This window comes from Strongylocentrotus purpuratus, unplaced genomic scaffold, assembly GCF_000002235.5.
Source record: "Strongylocentrotus purpuratus isolate Spur 01 unplaced genomic scaffold, Spur_5.0 spur5_scaffold_12, whole genome shotgun sequence".
Lineage (NCBI taxonomy): Eukaryota > Metazoa > Echinodermata > Echinoidea > Camarodonta > Strongylocentrotidae > Strongylocentrotus > Strongylocentrotus purpuratus.
The window spans coordinates 688,094-701,308 of NW_022145597.1; the positions used below are offsets into that span (position 1 = coordinate 688,094).

At 36.1% G+C, this 13,215-nt stretch overlaps 1 protein-coding gene across 1 annotated transcript in view; it reads left to right on the forward strand.

Moving 5' to 3' along the window:
- Window positions 1-899: 899 nt before the first annotated feature.
- Window positions 900-13,215, forward strand: part of LOC587910 (peripheral plasma membrane protein CASK) — a gene marked incomplete at its 3' end in the record, with an annotated part of 55,426 nt that continues 43,110 nt past the window's right edge. The window contains exons 1-2 of the mRNA XM_030982506.1: window positions 900-1,042; window positions 12,566-12,690. Of these exons, the coding sequence (XP_030838366.1) occupies window positions 900-1,042; window positions 12,566-12,690 (268 nt within the window). The remainder of the gene's footprint in view (window positions 1,043-12,565; window positions 12,691-13,215) is intronic.

Genomic DNA, 13,215 nt, shown 5'->3' on the forward strand with positions numbered 1-13,215 from the left:
GCATATATGAGTTCGAGATATCACAAAATACAGCGATAAACACAATGTAAAGACAAAAAAAAATCAAAAACATGTATGAAATAATTTAAAATTGGAGGGGGGCAAAAAGGTCAGTTTCATTTAAAAAAAAAATATTGAACTGTTTTTATATAAGCGGAGGACTTGAAGTAGAGTGTTCCATATGTTGGGCAAAGAATTTCTTACAGATTTTTTAGAAAATGAACTTTTTACTTTCCATAAATGAAATGTGTTGCAAAGCCGAGTATTGTGAGCATGAATTTGGTTATTGATCGTAAATATGGATGATATTCTTTTTGGAAGTATATTTTGAAAAAAATAATTTGGTTCAAATGAATACATTGGAAGCATTTGCGATTTTACAATACATGTATCCAATGATCGTTGAAATCAAGTCTAAAGTGATGAAATTGTAAATAATAAACTCTTTATGTTGTATAGCTCCCTCTCAAGGCTGATATTACTTTAGCTTTAAAACAATGTTTCTTGACTTCAATCGACCGATTTGCTATTTCTGTTTGCAAATTATATATCAGAACTGCATATTCTGAGATTTTCATGGTCACAGCTACCACGGAATGAATGGCCTTGGGCGCTATTTGAAATTATTGAAATTTACTGGGAGCACCAGTAAATTTGGATTATTCAACATTCTCGAAAGCAGAAGTGTTCTAGGGGCTAAATTTTCTAGTGCTTATACATCTACAGGGGCATCCAAATATATTAACATTTTAAAGAATTACTATTCATCCAATTTTCAAAATTGCAATTTAAGACGGACCTAGAATGATGTATTCAAAAGTATCGTGCATGAATCATAGACTAGGGATGCATACTTCAGGCAATATGAAATAAATATTCAACCCTCCCCTGAGGTCAAAATGACGACCATTCACCTGGCTAAGAGAGGAAACTTTCCACAAGAAGGCACCGACCGTGAGGAGCGTTACCAACCAGATCTCCTCTTCATGCACAAGTGGTGGCTACCTGTAGAATTGAAATGCAACCCTAGCCCTCAAGCATAGTAAATTCCTCATTCTTCTTGGTAAATAGTGGTAGGAATATCTTCTCAAGTATAGTAAGACATTATGTGCAATGTCGATCCATATATCAAGACTGAATACAATCAATGCCAGAGCATTGCACATTAAATGCCAATCAGTGTCACAAATTGTTGATACTTCTTACTGTATACAAAATGTGATTTGTTATTAAAGTAAAGGTACATTTACCGTATTTGCCGGCGTATAGGCCGCAGTATTTTTGGAAGAGAAAATATCAAAAAGTCGGGGTGCGGCCTATGCGGCGAAAGAGTAAAAAATGATTTTTTTTTTTTTTTTTTTTTTTTTTTTTTTTTTTTTTAATTTTATTTATGGCGCTATGCCTGGCAATGTCTTCCAGCTCAGTAATCAGTGTGTTGACTCACCACTCGGAAACTACAACAACACTCAAATTTGTCTGTCATCTTTGTTTGAAAGTAATCTTTCTAACAGATCTCAATATGTAGTTTATAATAATAATTCCTCAATTTTTTTTCTATAACAAATGGTGTACCACAAGGTACACCATTGGTACCATAGGTACTCTATTGTGTTTAATTTACATTAATGATCTTACACATTCTTCTAAAAACGACATTGTTACTATTATTTGTGACAAGTTTACAAGCACAAATCAGCGCCTTTAACTGTACTTCGATGTTAAATGAAGGTCCTTCCCCGCGTGGGTTTTCGGCAACAAAACATCAACAACAACCAAAAAAAAAAAAAAAAAAAAAACGATTTTTTTTTTTTTTTTTTTTTTTTTTTTTTTTTTTTTTTTTTTTAATTTTTTTTTTAAATGTCAAAATCGGGGGTGCGGCCTATACGGCGGTGCGGCCTTTACGCCGGTAAATACGGTACTCAGAGTAACATTACAAAGCAAGGATTTCATGTTGTGTCCTTAGATTGGATTAAAGGACTGCATGCGCTAGCCATAAATTGGACGGACAATCTTACTTTCTATTCACAGTTTTATCAAACAGGGTACATTGTACGTACATGTACATGTATAAAGCCAAATCATTTTGTAAAGTATGATTTTGGTTGCATTACTGAAGAAATAGTCTGAAATTTTCAAAGTTGCATCATTTACATTTACATGTAGTTATTCATTCTTAATTCATTATACAAATACACCTGTATATTTAATGTATGGAGTTAATTCCATATGCATTTAATAATGTGCAATGTTCTGGTGATGGTAGCCATAGAGTTGGACCTGCATTCATAACCCTTGAATGGATCACACAAGAAATTTGTACTGATGATGCGGGTAGCTATTCCATTCTTTTCATTATTTTTAGATGAAGAATTACTAATAAGGCTGCGAGGGGCAGTCGAATGCTCGAGTACCCGCACGGTTGACAACTACTCGGGTACAATTTCTCGTACCCGAATATTCGGTCGTAAAAAACAAAAAAAAAACAAAAATTGTCCAGGCCGACCCTTACCCATGCCAGATAGAGGGGCGGCCGCTGGCATGGTACCGTCGGTAAAAATGTTTCCCCAACTCAAGAACTGTCAAACTCACCACTCAGAAACTGGGACCAAATGTCCAGATTTCTGTTTAGACTCGGAGGACAATGGATTATTCTGCCATCTTTTGTTTTTAAAACAGCATTGTTCACTGTTATTATGATTATTAAATCGGCGCCTTCAACCGCAACTCAAAGTAAAATTGCATGCGTTTTCAGCGATACTGGGATACTGCACCAGAGGTATGGTGGTGGCAAAAAAAGAAAAAAAGGAAAAACAAATTATAAAAAATCAAAAAATTCAAAAAAATTCAAAGAAAACATGGCGTCCGAATATTTGAGTATTCGCTTGTAAGCCTGGGAGTGTACTCGGGTACCTCATTACACTGTTGTGCACAGCCTTAATTACTAAAGTAAATGCTTCTCTCCAGACTTTTAGGAATGTAACTATTATTCAAAAGAAGAGAATGAGAAAGAATAGTTAAAAATCATAGAGAGAGATCCTTTTCCAGATAAAGAGAATTTTCTAGTTTCTAAAACCTATCAAGCTAGTGAAGAGAGCAACGAGATCTGAGGAGAATTCTCGGCTTGTGAATTATATACATGTGTAACAAATTATACATACGTAGGTTTCTATTACACACGTAACCTGTAGGCCTACAGTTTAGAACAAATCCAATTGAGAGATTAAAGTCTAAATTTAGCAGTACAAAGGGCAAAGACCCCTGAGATAGCCTAAAACACCACACTCCCTGGGATTGAGATGCACTGTATCTCTGGTATACATTTACATGTAGACCCTTTATTTGATGGTATGAAAAAGTACTTTAGAAAAACTGATATCACTAAAAATGTACTTTTGAAAAACTGATATCACTAAAAATAAAAATTTGATGAAGTATCCGCCTGACCATATACATGTATATGGTAATATATATGGTAATATGATGTAGTATTTCTCAAACTGGGGTTTTGCTAAAGAAAAGTGAATATTGTGGAAATACCCGATTTTAGTTGGAAAAATGAGGCCTGTAACTATAAGAACATTTACTATAAAGACAAATAAATATATTCATGTTAAGATGAGCAGAGTTTGGGGTTCAGGAAGTAATATGTGTTTAAAACCTGGATTCTAGTTGCTTTTCTTTCCTCTTCCTTATGTCTATTTTAAAGTTGTGTTTATACTGATTAAGTACTGTACATACACGTAGAGGCCTGCACGTACGTCAACGATTGACAGGAACTCAAAAACATCAGAACTTCCTTTACTATTAAAGCAATAACGTAAATACACTTGGAACATTCAACATTTTAATACCTATACATACTGTACATGTCTATACATGTAGGCACATACATGTACATACCGTACATGCACAGTAATAGTATAGTCATCAATAGCTTAGCCCAAATTTCCTTTGGGTCCAATATTTGATTGATTGATTTGATTTGATTTGATTTATTTACCAACAGCAATACATTCCATACATTTTATACAATAATTACATATACAGAAAGAGAAACTATTGGTTGGTAAAAGGGGCCAGATAATAGCACATGTGCTAGTCGAGCCTAACCCCTTAAACAGCTAAACAAAGTATTTTGTTACAAATCAGTTTATAGAACGTAACAAAACAAAAAATAATGAATTTACTGTTACAATCGATACTTAGACAAAACAAGAATCAGTACTCAACAATATGTTTATTCTCCTGAAAAAAATGATGTGAAATGCTAATTTGATTTTTTTTTTTAATGAGATGTACAGTATGAGATGTGGGCTTATACAGGTATGTAATGTGCATTTAGAAATGTAGAGTCCCGGTAGTAGATACTGTACATGTAGGTACTACATGTACATGCAAGAAGATTGTAATATCCTCCTTGATACATGTAGGAATGCTGTGCAAGGGAGTGGAATATTGTGAAGGAGAGTGAATGTGTACCCTATAGGCCCCTAGGCTAATAAGCCGGAAATTGAGTAGGTGGTTTTAAAATTAGATTTTAGGAAGTCATCCCTTACAGCTTTCTCTCCGGTGGTTCTACTCATTAATCTGATCATTAGGAATCCTCCATCATTAAAAGACTTGCTATAATTGGAGTTTGTATTTTTGGATCTATTATTTGAGGCATTTTAGGGGAAAAGGGAACAAAGTTTGTTTTTAAAAGTATCATTGTTGGGAGCTTGTGTCTGTGCATGCTTCAAGGCTTCATGCTATTATGTTGGATGCATCAGTAGCTCATACTGTACGATGATTCTTTCCCTAATATATGATTTTGCATTATGATGTTCTTTCAGCCAGTTTCTCCAAGGATAGCATTCCATAACAAGGACTCAGATTACTTTTAAAAAGATTACTGTTGCATTAAGACAAGTTCAATGTGCTTGAGCCTGAAGACACATCGGAAGTCACCTTGTTTTTGCATTGGGAGGCTCTGTCCGATTATCAATTCTTCCAACTTGTCAGGGTCACCAAACTAAAAATACTCAGAAATAAACAATTTATTTATGAACTAGGTTCTCCAGATGGAATCTTTAAATCAATTATAAGCTACAGTAAAGAAAGGTTCAACCTGCTTGTGGCAGAAGACATCTGTGAAACTCACCTCTCCTTTTTGGTTGGGAAGCCCCTAACATCAGACACAATGTTATTTCCCTTTTGACAATGATAACATGTAGGGCCCGTTTATCTCAGATTTAACGTTGTTAAACGATCCTTTTAAAAGGGTAATAACATTATGTCTGATTTGAGGGGCTTCCCAACCAAAAGATGTTATCCTTGATAAAGTACCTTTTAGACAGTTTGTCTTAAAAAATGAAATTTCCTGAACAGCAGAATTCAAGATATATAGTAATGAAAGAAATACTGTCCCATCGGGCAGAAGACTTCTTTAAGAAGTCACCCTCCTTTGCTATGTAAACAGGGTCATTGTGTGTGATTGTGAGGGCCACCCGACCAATTAACACAACTTGACACTTCTACAATGTCTACTTAGAGGTCGCTTGCTGCATGCTACTCTCAGCGAGCATGCTGGGTAAACATGCGGGATGCTAATCTAAATTGCATTGAGAGGCTCTGTCAGATCATCTAGTTATTTCAGGGATACTACATGTATATGTTTAGGTGCACAGGTTATCATTAAAGCTGTAGTCTTCTTATAGTTCTTATTCAAGTCAGTCATGCCATTTAAAGTATTTGAGAAGAAGAAATCTGGAGTGATCTTTATCTTTTACTATACGCTATATAAAGATGATCTCCAGAAAAATGCCATAATGTTTTACATGGTTACTACTGAGCGACACTCAAGAATGAATCAATTCAATTGTAATTCCTGCTGGACAATGTTTTTTTTTTTAATGGCGGGGGGGGGGGGGGGGGGGGGGGGGGGGGCGGGGCTAGCCTCCTTTTGAACCCAATGTGGCATTCTTTAAATACACCCCCTCAAAAAGAAATACAGTAGAAATAAAGTACTGTAGATTGAGCAGCAAAAAGAAATAAAATGATTTAAGGTAATGAAAATTAAGTCTAAACTAATATGAAGCACAGACGGTGACAGTGGCAATGACTGAATTACTCTGGTCCATTGTACATGTACTTTTGATAAAATCTATGATGTTAGAATTATTTATTTTATACTGGGGTATATGAACATATTCATGTCTGAAACACCCACCATAATTTTTCCTTATAAAATTGATATTTTCCAATTAATTTCTGGTATATATTGTTTGTGTACACTCGCATATTATTTACAGATTAGAATGACGACCTTGCTGAAAAGGTTAAAATCATCTTTGAAATAGCCAAAGGAAGTCTAATGGTGGGGCAGATGGCTTTGGTATCCTTTTTGTAGTTTCTAATGTCACATGCAATCTCTATCTTGTCTTCACCCAAGAATATAGAAACCTAAACTAACAACCCGCGTTCACACTTTCAAAGACTAAAGGAATCATGTAGGTACTGTAACGTTTGGAAATTCAATTTCTTTTGTATGAGCGTTGTATAAAGAAACAATGTATACAGTGTATTAGACGCATGTTTGAACATAGTTTCGAATGAAATCTGGATAAAGAATCAGGGTCCTGTTTTAGCCTGAACGTAGTCTCGTAAGAAAATCATATTACTGGGTGGGGCTTATCGTGAGCACGCACTGAAAATCAGCCAGCTGCCGTGTCAATTGACCTCTTCCAAACTAGTTTCTTTATACAGTCAGACCTGCATTAGCAACCACCTGTATAGAAAGACCATCTGTCTACAGAGACCACATTATTGTTTCCCTTGAAAATGTTTTTTCATCGAAACATTTACTAAAGGAACCTGTACATAAAGACCACTTGTCTTGTCTCCCTTAATTGGGCAGTCTTTATAGACAGGTTTCACTGTACATGTTTTTTTTACAAGGTGTTGTTATCAGGTTTTTACACTCCTTTCGCTGTATGAAACATTTCTTTATATTGTTTATATTTTCAATTTTCTTATAAATTCTGTCTCGTCTGAACACGCTATTACTGTCTCGTCTGTGAATGTACGTGTACATGTAACTTATATCTCTATGTAGTAAATATTATTATATCTGCAGTCTAGCCTTTCTCTCTAATGAAATTACGGAGCTAAAGTGTTGTGACGAAAAGAAGAGTAGTTTTCATCAGTTCACCATGGAAATGTTTTCTCAATATAGGATTTTTTGCAATTTAAGGATGGACTGAAATTGGAAGATGCTTGCTGCTGATTATGAAGTCTTAAAGGGACTGGTTAGACTCGGGGAATTTAAAAATGTACTCTATGATTTAAAGCAAGATATTAGGAAAGGAATGTACATGCAGAATGGCAAAAGAATCCACTAATTTCATGCCATGCTGATGCATGTCTGAATTTTTTTTAAAAAGGAGATGGGGATGGGAAAGGAATAAACTAATGGAGAAGGATAAAGAATGTGAATGTGTGGTACTATTGACTATACACTGTATGTTCATGGAGGTAAATGTTTTCTTTTGATAACATGGAGAGCTTCATCTGATCGTTTTTGTAACAAAGACTTTTGACAAATCAAAAAGGCCATTTTGATGCAATTTCAATTTTAATTTCAATTTCATTTATTTCCACAGATTCATAAAAAGACTATAATTACAATCAAATATAAAAGCATTAAAACAAAAGATGAACCTGCAGAGGGGGTGATAAAAAACACAGAGACCTGTTTAAACTTTGACATACAGTAAAGAATGAAGTGATGAGCAACTGACTATATCATTTGGAAGTTCCTTTTTTAAAAGGAAATTCCTTATTGTATATTGTACATGAATATCCCACTGACCCCCTGTATTGGATGTTCTCAAAAATTCAATTTCTGCTGGTGGTACATGTAGATATGAATATATGGTATTTGCATCTTTATGAGGTTGTATCCTTCTGTCAACCGCAAATCACTTTCCCCCTCCGCAGCTTCTGTTTGCCACTAGATTGTCTAATTAATTGCTTTGTGTGCGCACCATGCATACATCAATAGAAACAAATCAATTTCATTATTCCACTGTCATTTATAATATTACTATGAACTTAATGGCAAGCTTCATAATAGCCTGCAATTTGAGACTTTTTGTTGATGGTGGTGCTGCAGTGGTGTAGTCTGTAGATGGTAATATTAGAGTAATGATCACCATTTCATCAAAGATTTAAGGGTGCATGTTTATGTCTGTGTATTTAGTTTGGATATCTTTTTAACTGCTGTACATGTAATGTCTGTTTTATTAATTGACAAATAAAAAAAGGTAAGAGTTTAATGTTCACACTTATCTTCAAAATTGTTAGAATTAAGTATTTAATACACCAGTTTACAGTTGTATCAGTGCGCATGAGCAGACAGAGGTCAGAGGTTATTGGCCCCAAAATTGGGGCCAATAACCTCTGACCTCTGGTATTTATGCGTAAATTAAGATTGCGCCCATGCAAATGATGATATGCGCGCACAACGCAGCGCGCAGGCAGTGATATCATCATAATTTGCATGGGCGCAATCTTAATTTACGCATAAATACATGACCTCTAGGTCATTGGCTTTGTTTAAAATGGCGCACACAACTGTAAACTGGTGTATTGCCCCCTTTCAATCTCTTACTCTTAGGCCCCCATGTACACATGTACTGTAGGTGTGACCCAACCCAATATCACATCTTATCACGATGAATGCACGTGTACCCTCTCCAGATTGCATAGATACAGAGGTGTACATTTACCTCTGAAAGTCCCTCTCCCGCTACCACTCAAAGTCCAATCTCTGAGGTTCTTATGGAAGATGCATATTCTGACCCAATACTACATAATAATAATAATAATAGTGGGTTCTTGTATGGAGCTCATGTACTGGATTGACTCTTAAATAGAGCATACTGTAGATCCCCCCCCCCCTCCATCCAGCACCCATATCAAAATGTAACCAGAGACTTGGACTGCACACGTTACCCCATGTTTTGGTATGGATCCCAGGAAGTGTTTGTAGGCCCCTGTGTAGAATCCATCAGCAGTGTACTGAGGGAGGGGTGCCCCAGCATCCATCCAACACTGCTGTGAGCATCCCCAACATCCCACACTGTGCTACGAGCATCACAGTACGTACCCCTTCCATCTCCCTCTCCAGCCTGAAGAAGCTACCCCCTTATTGCATTATTACACGTTCAGTCTCAACCTACGCACTCTAGAAGCTCTGCCTGACTGTGCAACACACATTAGTACCTCCTAATGCTATTAGCTGCGTCTACCAGCAACTGTTTGTGGCAAGACATTGGTTTGTTTTCTTCACCGGATTACAAGCATATGGGAAGCTCTAACCAGGGCTGCTTTCACACTTCTAGCATTCACTGTATAACTATATGAGTCTTGTATTGCCATACGATAAAGTAATTAAATATTTCTTTCTGAACATCACATAAAGAAACATATTTTAAAACATCTTTTTGGATCGTTCTTATAATAATAATAATAATAATGATAATAATAGGCATTTTTATAGCGCCGTCCATCTAGACAATTCTATTCCTAGACGGATAAATTAATTATTAGCCCGTCTTTAGCCTAGCTGCCATTACAGGAATTAATTCCTGCCAGGTACCCATTTACCTCACCTGGGTCGAGTGTGGCAAATGTAGATTAATGCCTTGCCATAGGACATTAGTGCCATATCAGGAATTGAACCAGGGCCTTTGAATTTCACTCGACTTCCACACTTATAAACAACAACTTGATAAAGAATCAGGGTCTCGCTCTGTGTGAACGTTGTGTCTTAGCGATGCTTATCCAGAGCACACACTTAGGATTGGCGAGCTAAAATGTCAACTGACCTCGACAAATTAATTTCTTTACACAACGTTTCTTAGTATGTTTCTTTATATAATGTTTCTTTATATGTTTTTGTATACAACGTTGCTATAAATGATGCTGTCTTCTAGTCTGTATGCTCCTTTCTTAATTTTCTGTATACAATAATTCTTTATATGTTTCTTTATACGAGTTTTCTTGTAGTCTGAAAAGATCTTATTACTCCTGGTTATTAGAGCCAGCACAGACGTTGGAGGGTGTTAATTGATCTTGGAGGTTGCGCCATACCGAACTATGCTTGGGGGGTGATGCAGAACCTTCTCTAGTCCATACCTCAGATGCCCTGGCTCCCAGTCATGCGTGTAATGCAGTCAATATAGCTTGGTTGTTGTGATATGTTAAAGTAGAGGGAGGGAAAGAGGGAGGGAGGGGGGGGGGGGGGGGGGAAGAAGCAGATAAGGAGGATGATACATAAAGCAGGGAGTGTCAGAGAGAGAGAGAGATCGAGTGAGAGAAAGACAGATAAAGTGAAAGAAAGAGAGAGAGAGAGAGAGAGAGAGAGAGAGAGAGAGAGAAAAAAAGACAGACAGACAGTAAAATAGAGAAGATGAGAGAAAAGGGGAGATGAAGAAAGAGGATGGGTACAAGAAAGAAGTGAGATGTGCATGTACCTGTATGACCTTTCCTACAACTTGTGAATTGTAGTTTGAGCACGTTATGAAGGCTACGGTTGATCAGTTTTGTTCAGTTGTAGATTAATGCATTTTCACATTCGAGTGCTCCAAACATTAAAAATGTATCATTAGTGTAGGGCCGTAGGCAGAGATCTAATTTACTGTAAATAAAGCTATGTCTATGTTTTTTGAGATTGAGATTGAGATAAAAAAGGTTTTATTAATTGCACTTCGCAGCCAGATAGCTGAATTATGAACATATTACATTGGCAATAATACTCAGATATCTGTAGATGCACATACTCAGATATCTGTAGGTGCACATACTCAGATAATATCTGTAGGTGCACATACTCAGATAATATCTGTAGGTGCATATACTCAGATACATGTAATATCTGTAGGTGCACATACATTTACATTTTCTTATCAAGAGAGTTTGTCAATACAGGTTCATGTCATGGATTCAAGCCTCCTGACAGTCCAGACAGTCCTGACTAGCCTTAGGAGTCATCTGAAATAAATGTTCAAATAACTGTCTTTTACTAGGCTTTAGCTGGGGAGAAATTAAGCTCTTCATGAAAAGTGCAGAATTAGGAGAGTCTGTACATTTTATTGGCCGCTGGCGCAAAGTCAGGATATTTGGAGTCGTAACTGATCCGATGCTCGGAATCAAAATTGCCAATTTCATCCCAATCAGCTAATTGGAGTGAGACAATGAAGGTCAACAAACTGTTGTGAAAAGGTTCATAACGTGTACTTGTCCAGTCTTTTAGATTTCACCCAAGGTGTTTTCACTCCTCTTCCAAACTACAGCCCTACATGTACCTACGGTATAGGAAAAGGAATGCCAATACAGATTATGTCTAGGAAAATTATCATATTTGATATTCATATTTGATATGGATGTTTACTGTAATTAGTTTCAATGCAATCTCAATCAAAATTGAAACTTTATCAATTGATACATTTATATTTTTTGGTTAGATGAGTGATTGACCGAATGAAAATAGAATTTTGCTGAGTTATGTTATCAATAAATACTTGGTACAATTGGTGAATACTTGGCCTCCCACATTTATAGCATACCATCAGTTTGGAGCAATTAAGACCGACGTTACTTGTATCTAATTCACGGTTACTTTAACACAGAGTTAACACCCTTCTGGCTCTCAACAGACAATTCTATAGTTAGCCCAAAATGGTGGGCATGTACAGTTAAAAAGTAAATTATTCATACCCCTTGTAAATTTGAACTGAATACTTTTAATAGATGTTAACTTTAATATGTCATATTCTTAAGAAACATAAATCAGGAAAATCAATTTTTCACATGCTTGAAGAATAACAAAACTTGTTAAGGGTATGAATGATAAACTGTATATACATGAATAAATGTATAAATGTTAGCCATGCCTTGTAGGCATGCCTTGCACTTGCAGCCACAGTGAAGTATTCTGTATTCTACAAGATTGAAGGCAGCTTGAGATTCTAAACCTTCCCAATTCAAACTACATTAACCTTAATGAGGCAAAGCCGGGCTCCTAAACCATGGAAAGGTCTGCATTAAATCGAATAGGATGCTTACTGAAAGTGGATGCCTTTAAGAACTAAATTATTGTTGTGCTGAAGTAAGAATGCAATTTATATCCTTTCATTGTGCATTTAGAATGAATGTTAGCTAGAGAGACTGTGACCCTGTGATATTTAAACTTCACCTTACATACACTCTACATACATACATGTACTGTAAAAAGAAGGAACTGTAATGAAATGAAATTTTTAAGAATTGTAAGCAACAATAAACAAAAATTACGCAAAGAAACTTTCACAAATTAATTCGGTGTTGTGTCAATTGTATTTCAGTTATTTCACAGAATTCACAAATTTGAGCCACTTGTGAAATTCACAAATATTGCATCCACACAAAATGTTCTGGCTGTACAGTCTGGGACTATATAATAACTGTCCTTTTTTAACTGAAGGTCTTACATATTTTGTTCTTGAAAGAAACAAAATTAAAGTTATATTTTCCATTTTTTTCTTCCTTATCCTAGGGGTCCATTCAGTGAAGTACGACGATGTATTCATCGAGACACGGGTCAGCAGTTTGCGGTCAAGATAGTGGACGTGGCCAAATTTACATCTAGCCCAGGACTCAGCACAGAAGGTAATTAATGATGATGGTGGTGATGATGATGATGATGATGACGACGACTGCAACGATAGGGATGATTAAGATATTGATGACGATGAAGATGATTAAGATATGGATAATGATGATGAAGATGATGATGATGATGATGATGATGATGATGAAGACGATGAAGATGATGATGATGATGATGATGATGATGATGATGATGAAGACGATGATGATGGTGATGATGATGATGATGGTGATGATGATGATGATGATGATGATGATGACGATGATGAAGTCGATGAAGATGATGATGATGATGATGATGATGATGATGACGATGACAACGACAACGACAACTACGATGATGATGACGACAATGATGACGATGCATGTACATCACCCTTTCTATCACTAATTTAACATTCAAGTTATGTCAGAGGAACCACTTTATTTACAGAAATATACAAAGTAGCTATTTAAAGATATTTTTTTACCATAGTTAAATTCTCAGAAACTTGACAATGCCCTTTGCAAAGAAGTCAGTCAAAC